The 23,086-nt window shown below is 46.4% G+C and overlaps 8 protein-coding genes across 8 annotated transcripts; 6 read left to right on the top strand and 2 right to left on the bottom strand.

The window, feature by feature from the left end:
- Positions 1-98: 98 nt before the first annotated feature.
- N7471_007619 (uncharacterized protein) lies at positions 99-2,563 on the top strand (the record flags this gene model as incomplete). The annotated part of the gene is made up of 5 exons (XM_057280338.1): positions 99-347; positions 405-511; positions 567-1,229; positions 1,298-1,872; positions 1,941-2,563. Coding segments are annotated over 5 exons (2,139 nt in total), but the record flags the coding sequence as incomplete, so codon positions are not given.
- A 207-nt stretch (positions 2,564-2,770) lies between these two features.
- On the top strand, positions 2,771-3,880 carry N7471_007620 (uncharacterized protein; the record flags this gene model as incomplete). Its single annotated transcript, XM_057280339.1, has 2 exons — positions 2,771-3,008; positions 3,065-3,880. The coding sequence occupies 2 exons, from the start codon at positions 2,771-2,773 to the stop codon at positions 3,829-3,831; spliced, it is 1,005 nt and encodes a 334-aa protein (XP_057134599.1). The 3' UTR covers positions 3,832-3,880.
- Positions 3,881-5,089: 1,209 nt separating this feature from the next.
- N7471_007621 (BAR and SH3 domain-containing protein) lies at positions 5,090-6,697 on the top strand (the record flags this gene model as incomplete). Its single annotated transcript, XM_057280340.1, has 4 exons — positions 5,090-5,203; positions 5,268-5,585; positions 5,647-5,763; positions 5,822-6,697. 4 exons carry the CDS (start codon positions 5,090-5,092, stop codon positions 6,695-6,697), a joined length of 1,425 nt encoding a protein of 474 aa, XP_057134600.1.
- Positions 6,698-7,653: 956 nt separating this feature from the next.
- Positions 7,654-8,043, top strand: N7471_007622 (uncharacterized protein; the record flags this gene model as incomplete). Its single annotated transcript, XM_057280341.1, has 1 exon — positions 7,654-8,043. One exon carries the CDS (start codon positions 7,654-7,656, stop codon positions 8,041-8,043), a length of 390 nt encoding a protein of 129 aa, XP_057134601.1.
- Positions 8,044-8,423: 380 nt separating this feature from the next.
- Positions 8,424-10,168, bottom strand: N7471_007623 (cytochrome P450; the record flags this gene model as incomplete). Its single annotated transcript, XM_057280342.1, has 5 exons — positions 8,424-8,595; positions 8,646-8,812; positions 8,887-9,006; positions 9,058-9,354; positions 9,404-10,168. The coding sequence occupies 5 exons, from the start codon at positions 10,166-10,168 to the stop codon at positions 8,424-8,426; spliced, it is 1,521 nt and encodes a 506-aa protein (XP_057134602.1).
- A 1,524-nt stretch (positions 10,169-11,692) lies between these two features.
- Positions 11,693-11,905, top strand: N7471_007624 (Crotonase core; the record flags this gene model as incomplete). The annotated part of the gene is made up of 1 exon (XM_057280343.1): positions 11,693-11,905. One exon carries the CDS (start codon positions 11,693-11,695, stop codon positions 11,903-11,905), a length of 213 nt encoding a protein of 70 aa, XP_057134603.1.
- Positions 11,906-12,185: 280 nt separating this feature from the next.
- Positions 12,186-13,405, bottom strand: N7471_007625 (aldo/keto reductase family protein; the record flags this gene model as incomplete). The annotated part of the gene is made up of 4 exons (XM_057280344.1): positions 12,186-12,785; positions 12,848-12,946; positions 13,002-13,160; positions 13,253-13,405. The coding sequence occupies 4 exons, from the start codon at positions 13,403-13,405 to the stop codon at positions 12,186-12,188; spliced, it is 1,011 nt and encodes a 336-aa protein (XP_057134604.1).
- Positions 13,406-14,191: 786 nt separating this feature from the next.
- N7471_007626 (bZIP transcription factor) lies at positions 14,192-15,783 on the top strand (the record flags this gene model as incomplete). The annotated part of the gene is made up of 2 exons (XM_057280345.1): positions 14,192-14,320; positions 14,371-15,783. The coding sequence occupies 2 exons, from the start codon at positions 14,192-14,194 to the stop codon at positions 15,781-15,783; spliced, it is 1,542 nt and encodes a 513-aa protein (XP_057134605.1).
- Between the last annotated feature and the right edge of the window lie 7,303 nt (positions 15,784-23,086).

A 23,086-nucleotide genomic window follows, 5' to 3' on the forward strand; every position in this document is an offset into this window, starting at 1 on the left:
TATTTTGGGTATTATACTTGAATAGATTGATACCTTCTTCACATTGGGCATCTAAATTAGGCATCTGATTGTTCGTCGTTTTCAATTGAATATCAGCCGACACCGGGTCAGCCTCACTGATATTGCAGTCTCTGCGGGGTAGATTTTATTTTTCTAACCTCGCCTCGCAACGCTGCCAACACGTATACTTTCTCAACAGGACTATCAACTCGATCAATCCGGCGAATAATTCAGCTATTGCTACAATCTCCATGGGTGCTCCAGTCACAGCTCCGTTTGGCCAATGGAAGAGCCCGATCAGCTCTACCTTGCTTGGTGCTGACGGTGTTCAGTTTGAATCCATCGCGGTATGTTCAATGAATATCAAGATCGCTCATGTTACAATCTTTTAATGACCTCTTCAGACATCAAATGGAAAGGTTTATGTCATTGAGGGTCGACCCAAGGAGCAGGGACGAGGCTGCATTGTCGAATACTCTGGCCGTGAAGGACGCGATATCTTACCGGCCAAGTACATACTTGAGATCCAGCCATGTATGAATCCAGCTCTAATGAGAATTTACTAGATATGATGCTCGCACCAAAGTTCATGAATACGGCGGCGCGTCGATGATCGCTTTCAATGGGCAGGTTGTCTTTACTGATCGGGAGACACAGGATCTGCACAGACTTGATCCCTCCTCAGGTCATGTTGAGCAGATCACCAAGACAGACATTGCTCTCCGTTATGCGTGCACCTCCGCCATAGGCTCTTTGTCGGATGGCCAGGCAAATTCGGGATGGATCTTGGCGATCGAAGAGGACCACACCAAGCCATTGCCGTCGGAAGTTCGGAATCGGCTCGTCGCGGTGAACGTGCAATCCAAAGAGATTGTCAACATCGCCTCCGGCGACGACTTCTACAACGCTGCTCAGTTTTCCCCGGATGGCAGCAGGATATGTTGGACCCAGTGGTCTCATCCAGATATGCCCTGGACAGGAGCCCGCCTGTATGTGGCCAAGTGGAACAATGGTCAGGTCACAGATGTTCACCATGTGTCTGGTGTGCCTAAGAAAGAAAGTGTTAGTCAGCCTCGATGGGGCTTTGATAACACATTGTACTTCACAAGCGATTGTTCGGGTTATTACCAGCTCTATCGGTCTCGCGTCGGCACTTTGGAATGCCAACGGATGCCTCTGCATGGCCTGGAAGAAGTGGAATTTTCGCAGCCAGACTGGCGTCTAGGAAAGTACGATTGATTTTGACTGGAGGAAGCAGCTGTTGATTTGATGGCTGACCTATATTTTCCTTTTCCAGCTGCACGTACGTGTGTTTGACTCCAACTTCAATGATCGCATCGTACACAAAGAATGCTCGATGGAGCTTCATACTGATAGATCTGTCGAACGACACCTGGCAAGACATGAATGTGCCGGTGACAGACACGATTATTTTGGCAGATAATCCCCTCTCAGACACAAAAATAGCCCTTCTTGGTTCTAGTGAGACAAGCTTCAGCACCGTCTTTACATTGGACATTGCCGACACCGTCAAGGTCAATGCACTCAAGGTAGCTTCCGAGCTCCCTATGCCAAGTTCTCTTGTTTCCAAGCCAGAGCACATATCTTTTCCAAGAGTCCACGGTAAGACCTTGAAAGGAATGGCACATGCCATCTTCTACCCGCCTCAGAACCCAGATTATCAGTCACCTTCTGGAGCGCTGCCACCTTTGATCGTCTGTGTCCATGGCGGGCCAACGTCCCAAACCGGAACCGGCCTGAATACTACGGACCAATACTGGACTTCTCGAGGTTACGCCGTTGTTTGGGTAAATTATGGAGGTAGCTCCGGATATGGCAGAGCATACCGGGATGATTTGAATGGGCAATGGGGTGAGAATTTCGCCCTTCTCGTGACAGATTCATTCAATTCCCTCCCGATGCTGACAAAATATCATTAGGAATTCTTGACACGGCAGATGCTGCTAGCTGCGTGTCATTCCTAGCATCCACTGGCCGAATTGACCAGAACGGAGTCGGCATTCGCGGCCAAAGTGCGGGCGGATACATCGTACTACAAGCTCTGTGTGACTACGCCAATCTCTTTGCCGGTGGCAATTCTCTGTACGGGATAGCCAATGTCAAGGCTCTCTGTGAGGATACTCATAAGTTCGAGAGCCATTACGCATTCGCCTTGCTATTTGATCCTGATGCGGATGAAGCCGAGAAAACCCGCATTTTCCGTGAACGCAGTCCCTGTTTCAAGGCAGACAAAATCACTGCGCCGCTATTGCTGCTTCAAGGTGACGAGGATTTGGTCGTTCCTATGAACCAGGCAGAGGAAATGGTCGAAATGATGAAGAAGGCTGGTCGTGATGTCAAGTTGGTGGTTTTCCAAGGAGAAGGGCATGGATTCCGGCAGGCGAAGAGTCGGATAACAGCCGTGGAGGAGGAGGAGAAATGGTGGAAGAAAGGTTTGTTGAAGATGGATACAGCGGAGCTTTGAGACAATCATGACATTGCGGTTTTTGGCCCGGAACATGAGTCAGCTCATAGTTAATGATACAATTCATGATACACTTGCTATGAATGTTATCAATCAAATTTGAATTGAATCTGAATTTCAGTGGCTACATGGTCAGAACCAACCTCGAATAACTAATTGAGAGGAAGTCTAAGTAGTCTGACCTGAAAAGTAAGGCAAAAACAAGCAAACTAAGAACCAATTAGAATTAATTAGGTGACCGCTCTTCGAAGCGTCCCCTCTCACCTCTCACCACATATTATCATTATGGATATCCGACGCCAATTCCCTAACGTGCACTGGATCTCGAGAGGAGGTATCTCTTTCGTTTACGAGGTCCACCCTCGCATTGCGCTCAAGGTCCCGAAGTCAGGAGAATTTGAAAGGGAACATTTCGATAAAGAGCTCGAGATATACCGGATCTTCTCCCAGAATCCGCCTTGCCGTTCTATTGTGCAGTGTTTCCTCATTTCAGGCAACGGCATCTTCCTCGAGTACATGAGAGGTGCGACCCCTATTAGCAGCTAGCAGGTTTATCTACTAACTAATTACTCTAAATAGATATGTCGCTTTTCCATAGGATACAAGAAAACCATATCCTGGATAGACAAACTATGGTGGTTACTAAAGTGGAAAAGTTGGTACCCCTACCCCCACGAAAGGAATGGATGAACGATCTTGCTCAAGCCGTCGCATTCCTGGAATCACTTAACCTCGCTCATGGTGACCTACGACCTGAAAATATCCTACTTGATCGTGACCGACTAAAACTATCCGACTTTGATTCTGCAGCGAAAATCGGAACGAAGTACGAAGCTTGTATGGCTCCATATGGCAGAATATTTAATAACAACGAGACGGACCAAGGAAATCGTGGAACTCCTGGCTTCCTCGGTTCTCGGACAGAACAGTTCGCCCTCGGTTCCCTGTACTATTTGATAAACTACGGATTTGAAGTCTATGGAGATCGATGTCTTACCGATGACCCTTACGATCATGGTCCTAAGGTCGTGGACTTGCTACAGAATATGGATTTCCCGAAACTGGATGGCAATCCACTGATTGATAAAATCATCAGCAAATGTTGGCATAACCAATATGTCACAGTTGCAGAACTGGCGTTGGATACAAAATGGCTTTTGAATGAAGGAACCGAAGCGGAAGGAAGTAACGGAGTGGGAAACAGAGAGGAAGGAAATAGAGAGGAATTTCTGTGGCAAAAGGAATTTTGTCAGGACCTGGAGAGACGTAGACTTCTCGACTTGCTTTCTTCGGGTGAGCCTGAGCAGATTGGTTTTACTTTCGATTGGTATAGGCATAGTATCTGAGGTGAACTGATTGAGGAGGCGTTCTATCGATGAATATGATGGTTACAAATCTTGGAGTTTTTGTATTTTCATTGAATATGATTTGGAAAAGAGTAATATCTTGTGGAATGTGATTTATTTTTGGTGCTGTTCAGTTAGTTTGCTATATATCCTTGGAATTCCTTACATTGGGTGGTACAAGTGACTTTGTCCTTATTGGGAAACTGAGGGTTAGAGTACTATAACGAATAATTGCTGTGCCACTGACTTCTAACGAGGTAAGATCAAGGTTTAAGATCAAAGTTTAAGATGAGAGTCACAACTTTCCCATTTGCTATGAGCTTGACTGAATCCACCTTTCAGGTCAGATAATCCCGATTCTAACTAATAAATATGGAATTTGTTCTATGGGTCGCTAAAGATACGGCAAACGGTGTTCTATAGTTAGCTGGTAAAAACGGCCGGGGCTATACCAAGACGGGGAGAGGCTGACGGCGCTATACTCAGAATGGAAGGGGGCCATTTCTGGTGACCCGCTCGCCGTTGCATCGTATCGTTTAGATTAAATAATCAAGAGAAAACAAATATCTACAAGTATAAAACCTATGAAAATCAAGAGTTGCCCCACGATGTGGGTACAGATCACGTGTGAGATGAGGTTCGATAGGTAGATAGAGTTCTTATATCAGCAGGTTAAGTTCATTCATCCATGGATTTCAAGGTCAATTTCAATGTTTACATCTTATTTCAGCTTCTCTTGTATGTTTCAAGGTTGGACATTGGAATTTTATGACTCAAGCGGAAGCTAATACATAGCCCCCTCAAAGTACTACACGTATATCCTTGTTGTAGGACCCCATGTACTCCGTATTGATGTATGGGATAAGATGGTTATTACCCCTGATTTAATATGATTTGTCTAAAGTGGAGAAGCGGTTCCGAGCGGTGATTGACATAGCTCTTTCCCGAAAGGTCAGTACTTATGGAGGGGGCCGTGGGGCGAGAGCCGCATGAAAGGCTGAAACACTTTGGGGCCGAGTTATGTGTCATGAGGGGATGGGACGTTGGGCCCCCCTTCCAAGGCTCCAAGGTTCTTTCAATGTTCCTTCCCAATCACTTTACATTTTGATTTGAATAATCTGGCAATGCTTAATATTGACCTGAATTAAAGTTCTTTCTTGTTTCAAGCACTGTGCCCGTGTGTCACGCTTCTATTATCATTCCTCTCTCCCCGTTTCGTGTTCCCCACAACCTTCTGAGAGCTCCCTCATCGCCCACCATGCAGAACATGTCGAGGCGCTTTGGTCGCATGACGACGAAGTCGTCTGCGGATGACAGCCAAATTGCTGTGCTCCTAAAAGATTTCGATGATGCAGATATGCTTCTGGGAAAGGTAGACAATATTACCCCGATGACGCGCGTTCTGTCGCATTTCCTAATACGTGTTATTTGATCAGATTGTGGAATCTACCCAAGCCTGGCGTGATGCTTGGGTCTCTATCGCAACTTACCAGAGTCGCCTTGTCGATGAGTTCGACGGCCTCTACGGTCCTATCATTGGCTCATCAGAAACCCCATCCAACCACAAAGCCGTGGATACAGACCCCGTCAGATTATCCCGGACAAACCGACTGCGGAAGGAATACGATGAGCTACGTACCGACCTTGTGGAGGAACTTGGTGCTGTCGATACTCGCATGTCCCAGCCAGCTGCACAGGCTAAAGAATCCCTTGCGCCAATGAAAAAGACGATCAAAAAGCGAAATGACAAGAAGGTACACAATGAAGGTTGACAGTTCTTGGTGAATTAGTTGTCGCTAATATCTCGACTCCTAGACCGACTTTGAAATCTCCCAAGCGCGTGTTGATAGCCTCATGAAAAAGCCAAAGCGCACCGATCGCGAAAATGTGAGCCTCGCCAAAGCGGAGATAGAACTTGCCAATACGAAAGAGGTACAAACCCCAATGTCCAACATTACGCATAGAATAAGAAACACTAATCGCCATCCAGGCTTATCAAGCTGCCGACCATGATCTACGACAGCGACTCCCAACATTGGTCGCTCTCATATTCTCCCTGACGCCATACATCCTCGAAGCGCAGGTCGATATCCAAAACCGCATGCTTGCACACTACTACACAGTGCTTCACACTTACTGTGAAGAAGAGGGATTCCCCTCCCCGCCACCAGCCATGGAACAAGTTGTCCAAGACTGGGAGTATGCCTTCAAACCCGTGCAAGCCGAAATAGAAAGCTTCGGTTCCCTGACTCAAGGCAAGGCCATGCGTCGAGCCGCAGCCGACCAGGAGAATAAGAAACGCCCCTCAATTGGAAATCGCATTCACAGCACTGCCTCATCGAGCTCGCTCTCAGCTTCTTTCCGCCGGGGATCACAAACACCAGGATCGTCGAGCCAGACTCCAAGTGTACCAGAATACCCTCCCTCTCCGCCGCTATCAACAATTAGCCAGAGGAGCAACGCAATTCCTGTTGGAAACACCGCAGGATCCAAGCCCCTCTCGACGGGCGGCGACTACTTCGACCCCCCTCGTCCCACATTTATGCCGAGCCCCCAACCCACTCCCATTCCATCAGGAGTGGTGAGATCACCCGCCGGCCCAAACATAGACGCTTTCCAGGCCAAGGTATCGCCCATGGCTGCCGCCCTAGGGAAGAAGAGACCCCCGCCACCACCGCCCGCAGCTTCCCGTCCAGTGTTCGTCACGGCGCTGTATGACTTTGATGGCCAGGGAAATGGTGACTTAAGTTTCCGGGAAGGAGACCGCATTCGTGTCGTGCGCAAGACGAATAGCACGGACGATTGGTGGGAAGGCGAGTTGAGAGGGCAGAAGGGACCTTTCCCTGCCAACTATGTTGAGTGTTGAGTAATGGTATTGGAAGCTTTGGAGAGGCCTTGGCTTATTGAACATGCATTAAAATGACGCATCGGGGTGTCGTTGGCAGAACAACCCCTACACCAGTATCTAAGTACACGATTAATGAACTCTTTTGTCATCTTGCTTTGTAGTTATGGTTGGCCTTTGATATCTGTTCTCTCCTTTGTTTGTTGGGGAACGTGGAAATGATGTCAAATCGATGATTCCTCTTGCACAGGCTCTTCATTGTCATAATTTTATAATTCTCATTTACGCATAACCTGCCTGATCTTGTCGAGTCTCACAAGTGACTGCATACTGGATACTTCCATCCCGGCAAGATCAGATCGAACTGTTGGCTGCGACGCTACATTTAGTGTTAAGACTACTAAAAGGACATCACTGCAACGATGAAGTTTGCAATTCCAACCCGATGGAAGAAAGTACTGTTTACTAAGTTTGATAGCAAGATGTTACCTTGGTTTAGCTTGAACTGATCGACGCCATCAGAGAAATTCCATTGTTCCCTGATTGAAAGAACTGAACATCAGACCAAGCTTCATTTACAATCCCAAGTTCCTTGAAGGAATAGCATTTACCGACAGCTATGGAGGCTTTGTTCTTTGGCTCTTCGATCTTGAATTGTAGCACTGAAAGGCTTCGAGGCTTTGTTCCTTATACTTCATATTTAGTTATAGTATTTAGTCAAAGATCAATAAAAGGCCTTGTAACAACCTTAGGTAGTGTGAAAGACTTTGTTCTCAACCAGGTCAAAGACGGCCTCTCGATAGAACTGTCCATTATCCCACAGCTTCTATTTAAATAGTCTCGGAGTCCCCCATCCAGTCTCTACCATCAGACAGAAAAGCAGCTCCCTATCACAGGTTCATCAAAAGCCAACCAACCCCCAACTCCCCTCAACAACTGAACATATTTAGATTGAAGCTACCGCAACCCTTGAGATCATGGATTCAGCACGCCGAGAGGCTTTGAAGCACACACGTACCATCTTCCTCTCCGATGGCCAGCCTCACTACGAGAACCTCAGCTCCCTAGCCCAATTGTGGTGGGTTTCAGTGAAGCTTTCCGTTGAAGACCGCCTCCTTGCCGATGAAGAGTTGATGGATGTTGTGGCTGACCGTTGCCGCTCTGGGGACTGCACAGTCACCAACTATGATGCCTTGCACCACCAGGAGGAGCTTTATATCTCGTTCCCGGTTATGAACTGTGACCAGGACCTTGCCCAGCGGGGCTGGATTATTATGGTTATAGGACTTGCTGAGCACTACCAGATGGAGATTGCTGCCGGACGCCTTGCAGTTGATCGGGACTATGTTTTCGGGCCTAGGGCCTAGGGCCTAGGGCCTGGCACGAACGTGAGTCAGTGATGGCTTTGAGGTAGGTCTTATTTAGTTAGTTCTTATTATATTGCTTTGCACTTCTTTTCTATCGTGTTCCGAATTTTAGTAATTCTCTCATGAGAGCTGAGTAATGCATGTCATAGTGTTTCTTTCATGCCATGTTCTTCGTCCCATCCATCCCTCCATAAAATAAAGCATAGCCAGTAGATAAAACTAAAAGGGAGAATGCATTGCGAAATAGGTATAAATATAAATTTGCCAAACTCCCGGGGACTCCGGGGGGATATAGCAGATGTTAAACCGAGAAGATGCGATAAAATAAAGTCTAAATCCAGACGCACAACATACCAATATTTCAGATGGTAGCGAATATTCTAGCTAAACTCCTTGGCAACCTTGACATTAATCACATTGATTCCAGGAACTGTCTGTCCATTGAAACAGTCTCGAACAATTTCAACATTCTTGTCGTCAGTTTCATGAAGCTCCAATTGGAACTTGCGCACCACGGTGCCTATCACGGCGTATAGCCACGAGTAGGTCATGCTAAGATATATCAGTGCCACCGGTCTGGAACTGGTAAAGAAACTACTTACCTTTGACCCATGCAACTTGAATTGCCCTTCGCAAATGGAACGAGATATCTATCCAGTACACGGACTTCCTCAGCAGGACCCATCCAGCGTTCTGGGATGAATTTCATCGGCTCGGTATAGATTTCAGGGCTTCGTAGAATGGAATGGGTGGTCATGCTGATAGGTGTCTATATCAAAATATTAATAAACGAACAAGATTAATAGACTGAGTAGAAGATTTATAAGCCTTGTGAAAACATACCCCAGGTGGAATGGTCCATTTCCCGTATTGTAAAGCTTCGTCTGGTGCACTACGCGGAAGCCTTGTTGTCACAACGGCAGAAAGTCGTAGACCCTCTTTCAACACGGCAGACTTGTACGACTAATTGTTAGTGTATTATATGAAAACACGAGAGGATTGATGCCGTCTTACCAGATAGGGAAGACTCTTTAACTTAGTCCAGTTCGCATCGGACAGAACAGGGAAAGCCTCATCCAACTCGTCTTTGAGTTCTTGGTATGTTTTCGGATTCCAAAGGAGATGGAACAGAGTGATTGCCATTACTTGGGAAGGCGCATCAGTCCCAGCAATCATCAAAAACGTCAGTTCCTGCCTCAGGCGTTCGAGGTCTTTTTCGTCGTCGAGTAGTTTCTCGTTGGAGAGAATAGTTGATATCATCGATTTCCCGTCGGGTTTTTCGTACGCAGATTTCACGCTTTGTCGTATTTTCTAATCCTCTATCAGTATATTTGCAGTGCCAGATAGTGACGACACATACCGTTTCGCATCGTTCAACCCAAAAAAAGGTAGGGTACAACAAGGTGGCGATCCTAGGAAACCTGCGTGCTGGGTTAAAAACGAATGGAAGATGTCTGAGAAGAACCAGCCCCTCAAAGACGCTGGTAACATTCTTCTTCCATTCATCTGTTATCTCTGCGTTATTCAAGTATCCATAACAACTCGCACGGCCAAGCACAAATGTAGACGTCACGTCTACGACGAAAGCAGCGGAGATAGAATGCAAGTCCAGAAACTCTCCTGTACCGACCCTTCTGGACAGGTGGCTACAAACCAGATCCACCTTTTCCTGAATGACAGGCTGGAGGCCTGTAACTGATTGCGTTGAAAGGTAAGGACTTAATAATTTCCTCCGCTCACGATGAAGACCATGTGGCCCAGCCTCGAAGGTTGCCCGGGGCAATCCAGAGTGAATAAACGAAGGTACTCTATCTCTTTTATTTATTGGTCCGCCGTAAACGGTATCGTAAAAGCTGGGATCTTTGATATGTATTTCGTGGGGATTGATGCGGAGGATAGGACCGTATTTGTCGTGCAAACGGTCAAGCTCGAACATGAACTGGCCACCTCTCACAACGTCAAAATAAAACTCATAGAGACTGGTTGCTGCTGCCAAGCGTGGACCTGGAAATTTGGCTAGTGGAGAGAAATATAGGCGATAAATGATCTTGATTCCTTTATAGGCAAGGGCTGCATATACCAGCAAGAGCAGGTATTTGGATATATCGAATGTGAGAGGCACCATCTTTTAAGTAAATAATTGTGGACTTTAAGGTGTGAACGTGAGAATCCTAATAAAGATAGGAAGAGAGCGAATGATTTTGGCTCTATGTTATTTCAATTGTATGACATTAGCCCTGGAGGGAGGGTGCGTATTAAGCACATCTTTATAGGTCATAGTATATGTCTGCAGGCTCCACGATCGGACCTTCATACACTGACAAGGTATAAGGTTGGCGGAATATTACAACATCATCCATACATGTAGATATCATGCATGGAGTCTATTCAGTTATACGCCCCACTTTTGGGGGTGAGACTTTCGTGCTTTTGAGGCAATTGATGTCGTGTAACCTAACATATCGTCTCAAAGCAGAAATATGCATGTCAACCACGAGTAATGTGTAACCCATAAAATCTAGGCCTAGAGGATCCTTTCCAAGGTTGTAGCTAGTCATGCTGCGCTAGCGAAATGCTGCTTGAATACTACGTGCGACTTGTTGATCTTTGGCTCCAGGTGCCAGCACTAAGCCGACAAGTGCCCCAGTAACCTGTGTACTAGGGTATCTATTGGTCAGTAATATTGCTTGGAATCAATGACTGAGAAGATGATCCAGTGCACAGAATGCAGAGATAACATTATGGTCTGGTTTGTAGGTAGTACCTAGGTACCCGTGATTCATGTTACCAATTTTCTTTGTAGGCGATACATTATATCAGCTAATTAATACAATGCAGCCAACAATATAAGACTCGTATAGCTAGGCAAAAGTTAAGACCGGCCAGAAATAGTATCTGATGCAGTCTTCGAATGTTCACGATAGGAAGCAATAAATGTAGGCAAGTAAAAACTAAGTAACCGAAATCAACGTAAATACATATTTACATGGATGCTACTAGAGTTTCGACCTCCTTTTCCGCGCTTCAGACTCGAAAATCCTTTCCAGTACGGGTCTCCATTTAGCGGGCGCAGTCAACACCTCTCTTGTTGACTGATTAGTCCATTTCTGGCCAGTGTCACGTCGTACCTTGATCGTCACCACGTTAAGTGGCTGTACCTTGCCAACATGGTCTCCTCCCCTTGAATAGCTCATGGATAGCATCCCAACCCCTTCCAAGCCGCAAAATTGGGATATTTGACTCTCTATATGACTCAGTCTCCCCAAGTGTCCATTCAGGGCAGTCGGCTACCGATCCTGTTGCCTTAGTTTCGGTGCCTATTTCGGATACTTCAGTGGGAGATTCGATCGTCGTAACCGACAAAAGACCGCAGATCTCTAAACCACGCCCAGGAGGTACTGTGGATTTGTCGTCTTCTCGTATTCGCTCGAAGGATCGGCCCGCCCTGACCGAAACTTGGTCTGTCGACAAAATGCCTGACCATGTAGATCCATTTATCACCCCAGCTCCCAGCCTTAGTCCAGAGGTCGTGCAGTTGAAATGGCTTGATTTCTCGACGGAACGTGCACGCAACCGCGTTGACGATCAAGTGGAAATGCACCGAACCTGTGGTCTTCAGGAAGATAGGCGCAAATAGCAACCCGCTAATATGCGCTCATTCGTGCAGTGGATGGGTCAAGGCAAAGCAAACGAGGCACTCATGATTGGCAGAGAGATTCCTGCCAGCGAGTTGGTTCAGGTCGGGTTTGTTAACAAAGTCTTCCAAGACAAGAGCAATTTCCGCAAACAGGAGAGGGAGTACTTGCAGCAGACCTTTGGCGATAAGGCTTCTGGGAGTAAGGTGCCCCATATTCTTATCTAATGTGCTGAGCGTGACTCCGAGGACCCGCAGCCTCCTGCGTTGCTAAGGCGTATTACACCCGGGAGATCGTGTATCCAGCCTCAGTTTCTTTGCCTTTCGGACGACATTTCTCTTGGAAGTTACACGAGCAAGCAAATAATTTATCCTCGATTCATGAATGGGACAGTCTGCATGTCATTCTCTTGTAGTCAGCCAACAAAACAATTCAGTCGCACAGCAGTCTAACACAACAAATTCGAGTCAAATGAGCGTAAAACCCAAAACATGGAGCCTTTCAAGGTCACTTGCTCAATCCACCAATGACATCCCTAATAGCTCGCAAGTTATCAATTGGCGCATCATCCTTCACCAACTCCCACATCCCATCAATTCTATCCACCACCCACTGTTCGAGCGGCCCTTTCTCGATTTCCTCCACGGCCTCGCGAAACTGTTTCGCAGAATTCGCACCAATGATCATCACATCCCCCAACTCCCCTTTCAAAGCACTATGATACCGCACCCATCGGTACGCCAAACCGACTTTACTGATGCCACTTTCCTCAGACAACTTCCCATACTCCCGTAGAGTCTTCATGTAACTCGGCTTGTAATACAAGTGTCTATTGACCATCCCGTAAGGCGAAGCGGGATCCCAACGTTCGGTTCCACTACCATTCTCGATTTGCTCGACGGTTTTGGAGAGAAACCCAGCAGCAAGCGGAGAGTAGGCTTGGATTGAGATGCCGAGTTCTCGGAGCGTGGAGAGGAGGGCGGTCTCAATGCCACGTACGACGGGGCTGTAGGAAGCTTGGTAGACTGTTGGTAGAATAAAATTCTGGGACTTCGCATAGTTGTAGTGCTCGAGGACTTGGTGTCGGGACATGTTGGAAAGGCCGAACTTTTGAGTTTAGAGTAAGCTGTGTGTTGGGTGGTGAGAGGTAGGACTTGAGTGACGGATACCTTTTCAAAGCGGCCCTCTTCGTACAGTGTCTGAATTGCATCCAAGGTCTCTGCCACTGGGACGGATTCGTCCGGGGCATGGAGAAAGTAGACCGGAATCTAGAAAACATGGTCAGCAAAGCGTTGGTCTGGAGATGGTCACCGTAAAGCTCACCTTACTGAGTCTCAAGGCTTCGTTGCTTTTCCGTCCCTGCTCGAGGATATTCTCCCTTTTCCCAGCCCCACCGCCCAAACCCGTGGGAGCCTTTGTCCAAACATTGAATTCGGCTCCGAGGTTTTTGTTTCCAATCGTTTCTTCAGACGCTCCCATGCCCTATTCTTAAGGTCAGCCAACCAACCCACTGGGAACTTTTGCCAAAACATCGTAAAACCATATAGGACTTTGAGACAAACTAGTATACGCACGTAAGATCTGGCAGTGTCAAGATTGGTGATTCCATGTTTCCGCAAGATGCCTACGATCTCATCTTGCGTTGCCTCGCTTTCAGGAGTTGGCACCCAAGTGTGCGTTCCTGCCGCAAGTGCGACGAGCGTTTGTTTGGATACTGGAGCAGCCATTTTTGGGCAGTATTGGAATTGACTGAAATGATTGGGATGAGTTTGATGATGATAGAGAAATAAGCTACACAGATACCCAATCTTATATTTAAGATACTCCCCTTCCACAGCTCACTTTCCGAAGCAAATTACAAAGCTCGAAAACATATATTATTTTGAATTTGTCGTGTTTTTGTCTTCAAGTGTTGGCGTCTTCGTCATAATTTGTCGATTTCACGGTTCTCGAACGGAGATAAGGCGTTTCGATGCGAATCCGGCCGGGCGAAAAAACCGACGTGTATAGTAAGGCTTCGCATTTGGCACCTGGGCAGCTACCTAGGTATAAACGATGCATTTGTCAGCAGGCTTATGGCACAACATCTATCTGGACCCATATATAACTCTGGATTTTTATTTTGAATTTGTCGTGTTTTTGTCTTCGAATCTTGGTCCACAGGTGTCTTCCAAGGTTTGTCATGATTGGTCGATTCCACTCGGAAACGGCCCGGGGAGGTAAGTCGATCGATGCATACTTCCGAATCGGGCAGGGTAAAAGCCGACGTGCATCTATAGATGTCGATCGAGGCTTAGAGTTTACCAGCCACAAACCTTGGATACATTTGTCAGCAGACTTGTAATCCATCCATACAACGTCTATCGACCAATATATAATCCTGGATATCTATTTTGAATTTGTCGTGTTTTTGTCTTCGCCTTTCGGAAGCCTTTGTCATAGTATTTCTAACTTTGCCGAAGATTTCACCATTCTCAAACTCAAGCCCTTTACCGCAAAGCGGAATAGTCAATATGGCTTCGCTCAAAAACCAAGGAAATGATTGGGCCGGTGTTAAGAGTCCTGCAAAACAGCAGCGAAAGCGTGGGCGGCCTCCTATCCAATCGACTTCCGACTCCACATCACCTGGCCATGAGGACTCGGTAAGAAATCGAAGTCTTGCTAAGAAATCTAAAGTCAACTGACTTTATAGCAACGGAAAGAGCGAGTCAGACTTGCACAGAGAGCATATCGAAATCGCAAAGACATGAAAGTAGATGGCTTGAAAGCAAGAATAGCGAGGCTTGAATATGCATTGGATCAGACGATGAAATTATTCACTAGGTTTCAGAATTTGGCGATCGGAACAGACAATCTTCCCCCGAAAATTGCGATGGAGATTAGTAAAACTGCTTTGAGTGTTGCTTCGATTGCTCAGAAAGCGCACTCAGGAGAGCCTCTTCAGAACGTTGTTCCGGAACATGACGGATCTGGGCCGGATTGTCAAGATGCAACAGCGAATTCTATTGAGGGGTTCGTTGCCAGGAAAAATCGGCCGGATGAGACAGCACCATCATCCGGTTCCAGTTACCCGTCGACAACCTCAGCGCCCAGAATTGGCGCTACAAGCTTTGGCCTAGCGGAGACCCCATCACAAATGGGCTTCTCTACCACAATCTCCACGCAGCAGAACCTGGCTCTTCGGACACCAGAAACTCACCGCAGAACACAGTTTGCAGCATCGCTGCTCAGACTATGTTTGGAAGAGGGTGTTCGGCTACTGACTTCTCCAACCATGACCGATGATGATCTTCATCCCGCACTGTCAATCCACCTCACTTGGGTGACCGTTGACGATCTTCGAATGCAATCCGTGCGATCCATGCCAACCAACTTCGAGTATCTCCCAGAAGATCCAGACCCATCCATGGCCCTGGTATATCCTAATATGTATCGCTCGATCGAAGGAAGTGATGGCATTGTGGTCCCTCGGGTGCCGAAATTAAGGCCTCAGCAATTAGTTCATGGACGAACGAGAACGAAGATTAGCACCAATTTGCACGACTTTCAGGGCGAGTGGTTAGAGCCGATCGATGTGCAGGAGTACCTGGAGCAGAAGGGAATATTCTTGGGAAGCTGTGGGCAAAGTCAAGTGCTCCAAATTACTATCCCTGAGACTACGCTTGAAGATATTTGGATACAGAATGCGGATGCCATATTTACGGAAGAGATTCAACGGTCAAGAATCCTGTCGACTTTATGGCCATTTGGTATCGAGTCGCAAGATCTCGAACTCGAAGTACCAGATGAAGTAGTGACGCAATCAGCAGAATCCGAAATTCCAACCCTGGCAAGACAGAATGATGCGCTGGGTATAAGTAATCCAGAGCAATCCATCGTCGGACATGCTCTTCATGAGTATCACTCTCGAAGCGATGCAGCTCAATACAACTTGCCAAGCGAATTTTATCCACCAAGATACGCCGAACAACTTATCAGTGTTGGCCTGCATCTTGAGAGGTTTATGGGATTCCTCGTCGGAGCTGCTCGTTGTATTGGATCTGGACCGGGAATTAGGAAGGAAGCTGTCGATCATGCGTTAAGGGTGTCAATAGCCGTATATTGATCCAGCGTACGTATCCCATTAAATGGAATACAAGGTCCGAATTGCTCACAAACAGTAAACGATTGAGAACTTAGAAGGCCCGGCAAGAATAATTTAGCCTTCATCCAATCTCTGTGACTGAGGGCCTAGGCCTTTCTGTTGTAATATAGCTCTACATCGGAATGATCCCCATCCTCCACGGGATTACCAAAATTAATTGGAAATCAATATAGATGGTAAATGTGTATGTAAGTTACAGATAACAATGACTGGACGCCAGTGAATGTGCCTTTATGAAATGGGTAATGAGGGTGAGAATGGAGGTGAGAATTTCCCTTTTGGTTGAGCTATATATAAATGTTTAATACATGTATACCTGACTCCTGTCTATCCACTTTGTCTATATATTGAAGAAAAGCACCTAGTACACGAGGCTTGCTATTAGCGTCGGTGCTATAGTTAGTTACGACCTCACCGTCCTAGACTGCGGCTTCTAGAGCGGCACGGTCAGCTTCCTCAGTGTCGCCTGCAATAGCGCGACGGAAGGACAAGATGGTCCACTTATCAAACAAGGTACATGCGAGATCTTGCATGTCTATTTCATCATGTGTCTCGAAAGTAGAGCATGTCTTCTACCTAGCGTGCTTTTAGAAAGGGCAGCGACTTGGATGACAGCATAGCAAACAAGCTATATGCATATGCGTCTGCCGGCACTACTGTAACCTTCTGGATGGGTGCCATGTACTTTCAAGTCTGGCTGCATTAAAATTGGGTTGTATATATTTGGTCACTATCACCTTGGTCCTGAGAGCAATGGGCCCGTTTCTCACCACATAAATTGACGCTAACTGTATGAGGCTGTACAAATGCCAAACCCACTCATTTCATGGTCTCTCTTGCAACCATTAAATACGCGTAGAACAGAGCGACAGGAGGACTGATTTCCTCAAACAGCAAGTGTAGTGTCGGCGCAGTAACACCGGCATACCGGAGGATTTATTAATCCTATGTGTTTTCGTAATTTATGTTATGTAATCGAGGCTCCATATAAATTGTGTAGAGAGCCGATACAGAAATACAGAGAGTTGAATACCATTGATTGGACCCTACATTTTACAATACGGAATCCACCGACAGTTATGAGCCCGGTTCGCACTGAATAAGACTACTATATCGGTATATAGTATCTAGCACGCAGCTAGAAGTTGTCTTGCAACCCTGAAGCTATACCAAGCTATCATCCCTTGATTCATTGTTCAAAACATTGAAGCATCCAGCAATGGAGGCAGCATCAATCCTCTCCGCCATGAAGGGCGAAAAACTGAAGGATGCACCGCAATGGCTCACCTGGTTTGTAAAGGTGCAGTTATATGCAATGCAAAAGAACGTCTGGGATCACTGTAACCCGGATACCCTATCAACCGAACGACCCGATACCCTAAAGGAACCAGTGGAACCGGAATACCCTGAGGAGGGTGACGAAAGGAATCGAAGGGTCTGGCGAGATCGAATGGACGTGTATAAAGTGAAGAACGCACGGTGGGAGAAACAAGCAAAGGGACTGAGTGATGTAAATGAATACATCCTCACGTATCTTGACCCAATGCACCACCTCGCTCTGATAGAATATCGTACTCCGTATGATAGACTTGTGTATCTGAAGTCTCGTTTCGCAAGATCGACCGCGTATGAGGAGGAGATTCGAATGAACTGGAAGGTGTTTGCGATGCAGAAGCCGACGGGAGATATCGAGCAATGGCTTCAAAAGTGGAATTCGCTAAGGGAGCAGGCGATCAGCCTTGGTATCAACGATAGAGATGCTAATAGGGACTTCCTACACGCTGTGAAAGAAGTACTACCGATCTGGTGGCAAGGCAAATACCAGGAGATTATCATGGACAAAAAGGCGTATGATACTCGAGATCTTCTCGAATCGTTTCGCGCAATAAACCGTGAGATAGGTGTCAAGACTATCACCTCGACCACTCCTCCGAAAGGCGCCTTTTCAACCTGGCAAGGGCACCAGGAAGCAAAGCAAGAAAGGCAAGAGAAGCTTCCTTTTGAAAAGAGAGATTGTCCATATAGGAGATCTGGTTCAAAGTATAAGGTTGCCACTTGCTGGATTATGAACGAAGCCACCCGACCAGAAGGCTTCATCCTATATAAAGAGAAGCTGGAGAGAGTAAAGAAGGCGCTAGAGAAGGACCTAGGCTGGAAGAAATGGGTTGATAAGGTGGTAGCTGATGCTAAGCCTAAGCAGACTAAGTATGTAAACCAAGTCAGTTTCGCAACCACCTACCAAAGCTAGCACCACGGCCAGCACCACGGCCAGCACCACTACCAGCATGAAGGCAAGTCGCTAGGTGAAGCTATACAGATTAGCAAGCATGTGCTATCTATAGCAAAAGCCGGTGATCTCTCTCTCTATAATCGATGGATTCTTGATACCGGATCAAGCACGCACGTTTATAATAATCGAGATCTATTTGTCGACTTCACAGCAGATATTATAGATTTGACAACTAGAGATAGTACCACGCAGGTGCTAGGCAGAGGCAAGGTTCGCCTAATTAGGAGACACCCAGTCAAAGGAAGGATGGAGATTACATTAAGTGATGCTCTATACTCACCTAGTTTCCACACGAATCTCGTGTCGTATACGATGCTGAAGAAGAAAGGCGGGCTTTGGTGCCAACGCACGAATTGTATACGGGATCCAAACGATAGACCTGTCGTCTGTATGAACCTATGGGATCAATTCAATCTCTGGATCTTTGACGAGCCAGGTGAAGCTCCACCATAACAAGTATATGCTGTGCAGCCAACACAAAGGAGATCAGTGAAGCCGAAGGAATCAAAGGCTTCCGCCGAGGTATAGCACCGGCGCCTAGCCCACATTGAATCACGGACTATAGCAAAGCTTGCTACTATGGTGGATGGCGTCGTCCTCAAGGATAAAGGAGCGAAATCGACGGAGGAGTAGGAATCACTATGTTAAACCTGTCATCTTGGGCGAGCACTAAAGCAGATATCACGACGGCCAATTGGACGCACCTTTGGACGATTTGGAAGAGTCCATTTTAACTTGATACAACTACCACCGGCGTATAACAAGCATCGATGGATCTCTCACTTCTATATAGAAGGACCGAGATTCCATTGGATTATGACGCACGAACTGAAGCCTGAATGTCAAGTGGCTATCAACCAGTTTGTACAGCTAGCAAGGAATCAGTGGAAGCTGCCAATTAAGGCCTTTCACTATGATAATGAAGCAGCAGCTGGCAAAGCATCGGAGTACAGCTTAACAAGCGATGGTATCTTGATATATCATACTCCACCCGGCCACTCCGAGATAAATGGCTATGCCGAGAGATCTGGCGGCATGATCATTACTCGCATACGGATGCTCGCCCTCGAAGGGAAGCTTCCTAAAGATCTATAGCCAGAATTTACAAGCGCCGCCGTATGGTTATTGAACCGTACACCATCATATATTGCTTCCGAGAATAGGTGGTTGATACCATGGGAGGAAGTGAGAAAGGAATTTGCGCCGGCAATGCCGAGGATCAACCTAGCAAATGTTAGGTTATATGGAAGCCTAGCATACTGTAGGATTGAAAAGCAAGTGTAGTCAGATAAGATGAATCCCCGCGCTAAGGTTGGTTTCTTGGTTGGATATCTTGCTTCCAACATTTATAAGATCTGGTTTCCACACACTAGAAAAGTGAAGCATATTAGAGATGCAGTTATTGATGAAGGCCGCAAGTACTCACCCGAGTATGAGAGATCTCAACCAGTTCCACTACCACTAGTGAGAGAACCAGAAGAGCTCACCGTTGAAGAGATCACCTAGGTGATCAACCATGAGATTACTAGTCAAGAAGGGGCTAGTATGCCGGAATAGGACAACCAGCAAGATCACGGGGCAGAGGATGATCCCTAAGGTGGAATACGGGAAGCAAGTGACGCCGTTAACATATAACGGGATACCACCCCATTTTAGGGGGTGAATAAGGAAGCATATCTACCAACACCGAGCGCTCTATATACAGCGCAAGCGGGTGAAATGCTTCATAAAAAGGATTAGGAAGATCCACCACCGCGTATAGCACTACTAGGTGCTTTTCCGGATGATCAGGACCCACCACTACCAAACACGCCGCCGCAAGAACACGAAGAACAAGCGAGTACTGGTCCTGGTTAGGGGGTGGATATGCATGATCAAGATGATCAATTGCTAGCTAGGGACTAGGCCCAGCAGCATAAAAATGAAGCTATTCCCATTGAAGAAGATGAGCTAGAAAGACAGCTCTAGGCAGAATTGCTAGCACCACCAAGCCTAGCACTAAGCAGGGAGATCACCAGCAATATGGATGCCGGCAACATACTAAGTGGTCGTCGAACACGTAAAGCAAGACAAGATGATGATTTTGCATATGCAACCACTATAGTACAAGATGAAGAGCCACCGGCTCTACTACATGCTTTCGCAGCTGGCTTATACGCCGAGAAACCAGGCATTCGACGCCATCGGGATGATCTCCCACCACCGCCAAAGTACTAGAAAGATGTCATGAACTATCCCTTCCAGCAAGGATACCTCACAGCAATGAGAAAGGAGATTAATTCTCTACTCGAAAAGGAGACTTATGAAGTTAGTGAGAAACCAAGGGACCGAGGAAAGCAGATCCTCCCCCTACTATGGGTTTTCTCATACAAATTTGACCAGGACGGTTACCTTCTAAAGCTAAAGGCCCGTATCTGTGTACGTGGAGATCTTGAAACGATTTCGCATGAAGAAAAGAGAGCTGCTACACTAGCAGCTAGGACCGCTAGGATGATCTTTACACTAGTAGCTGCCTTTGATCTAGATCTCCGCCAGCGAGATGCTGTCACGGCATTTCTAAACAGCAAGCTAGATCAAGAAACGTATACGCATATGCTAGAAGGGTTTCAAGCACTAGGCAAATGCTGGAAGCTCCGTCGAGTATTATACGGCTTACGGATCTCGCCACGACTTTAGCAGTAAGAAGCAGCTAGCGTACTACGCAAGCTAGGGTTGCAGCAAGCACTAGAAGACCCCTACGTCTTCGTTGGAGAAGGACTACTAGTCTTCTTCTATGTGGATGATATCCTAATTGCAAGCCATCCCTCTGTAAAGACACAAGCAAAGCAATTAGAGCGAGATCTGGAAGCGCATTAGGAGCTTACAGATCATAGAGAAGCGGTATGGTTTCTTAATATCCGAATCCTTCGGGATAGGAAGCAAAAGAAGCTTTGGCTATATCAAGATAGCTATATGACAAGCATTGCTACCCGGTACAACTTGATAGACCGTCCACCTATATACACACCACTACCAGTTGACGAATTGAAGCTATACCAAGGTGTAGCCACACCGAGAGAGATCCATCTCTACCAGCAAAAGGTTAGATCTGCCGGCTATACCACCACCATTACGAGACCGGATGCGGCGAAAGCAACTGCTAGGCTAGCGCAATTTCTTACCAACCCCGGTCCTCAACATCATAAAGCGGTAGATAGAGTCATTTCTTACCTCTATACTACCCGGAACCTGGCAATTGAGTACAGTGCTGGAGCAGCAAGTGCCGGAATGGACTCGGTACAATTTGCAAGCGATGCCTCGTACGGGGATCACCCTAACAGAAAGAGCTCAGCAGGCTATATTTGCCAGGCATACGGGGGTCCAGTTGACTGGAAAGCTAGCAAGCAACCCACCGTAACAACTTCAACTACCGAAGCAGAGCTTCTTGGCTTATCAGAGGCAGGAAAGCAGCTTCAATGGTGGCGTCGACTCCTTGATCACCTTGGCTTTATCCTCTCCCACGATATGACAATCGATTGTGACAACGAGAGAACGATTAGCTTGTTAACAAGCGAGGACACGGCGTTTGAAACGAAGCTTCGACATGTAGATATTCATCGCCATTGGTTGAGATAGGAGGTTAGAGAGGGACGCATTCAGGTGAAATGGGTTCCAACGGCAAGCATGGTTGCCGATGGACTCACCAAATTACTCTCTCGCCAGAAGCATGAAAGCTTCATACGGATGCTCAGGATAGTGGACATAGGCTATCTAATAGCCTAGAAGGAAGCAGATCTACAGGGTCCAGCAATCCCATACTGGGATCGCTGAGGGGGTGTGTCGGCGCAGTAACACCGGCATACCGGAGGATTTATTAATCCTATGTGTTTTCGTAATTTATGTTATGTAATCGAGGCTCCATATAAATTGTGTAGAGAGCCGATACAGAAATACAGAGAGTTGAATACCATTGATTGGACCCTACATTTTACAATACGGAATCCACCGACATGTAGTGGGTGCCTTAGGCCATTATTCGATGCCTCAGGCATCGCATACTCAGTTGACAGATAGTTCGGAAGTTTGTCTCTCTTCCAATACAATCTGAGGCTTCCCTCCTGTCCTTTGGTCCTACGTACTGCAGTCCCAAAAGCGAGTTTGTTAGAACCCCAGTCCTGAAGGTGTGGGTACCTGAGATATAAGGCGCTCGATATGAACCTCGGTAAGACAAGTTGTTGTGGAACCGCCGATTTAAAATAGCCCGCGACCGACCCGAACAATGGAAGAATCTCGGATAGCCGAGTCTGCTCATAGGTCAATGCCGAGCGAGCAAAGCAATATCGAAGTGTCAAGTAATCGTGGCGAACCAACCAACACCTACTCAGGGTTTGTGGGCACCACCGGGTAGAAAATTTTCACCGGGTAGCAAATTGTAAGAATTAGGTGGTTTTTGTATAACAGCTTCATACAAATAGTAGATAAGCATAACATAAGCATAACGTAGATTTTCTTAATTTTCAAACTAGCTTAAGGAGAATCGATCTACTACGAAGATTAATCCTAAATATGTAATATAGAAGCGTAAAGAGCACCTTGAAAATATCTCATGAAAGGATTATATATAAAAGTTTAACCATCCTTTGTTTAACCATTCATTTTCTTGCTTTACCTAGGAACTCTATGTTGTAGAAGCATAACTACTTGATGTTCTTGCTCCGTACTCCATACTAAGTTTGATACTAAGCAATTAAGACCTGATCCATTTACACTAGACAAAAATAGTCGGCCGCTTATGCGGCCTGTGGCGTATTTTTTTGGTAATCTTTTAAAAATCTTTTTCGATGTCATTTTGGATGTATTTTCGGATATTCCTTTTAGATCTCTTGTTTGTAGACATTTCCCCCTTATTGGTGTTTATTGTAGGTATGGTATGTTGTATTTATGTACCTTTTGTGTACAATTGCCATATAAAAGATACGTAATTCTTACAATTTG

This window comes from Penicillium samsonianum (genome assembly GCF_028829775.1).
Source record: "Penicillium samsonianum strain IBT 33392 chromosome Unknown utg000004l_segment0_segment0, whole genome shotgun sequence".
In the NCBI taxonomy this organism is placed as follows: Eukaryota; Fungi; Ascomycota; class Eurotiomycetes; order Eurotiales; family Aspergillaceae; genus Penicillium; species Penicillium samsonianum.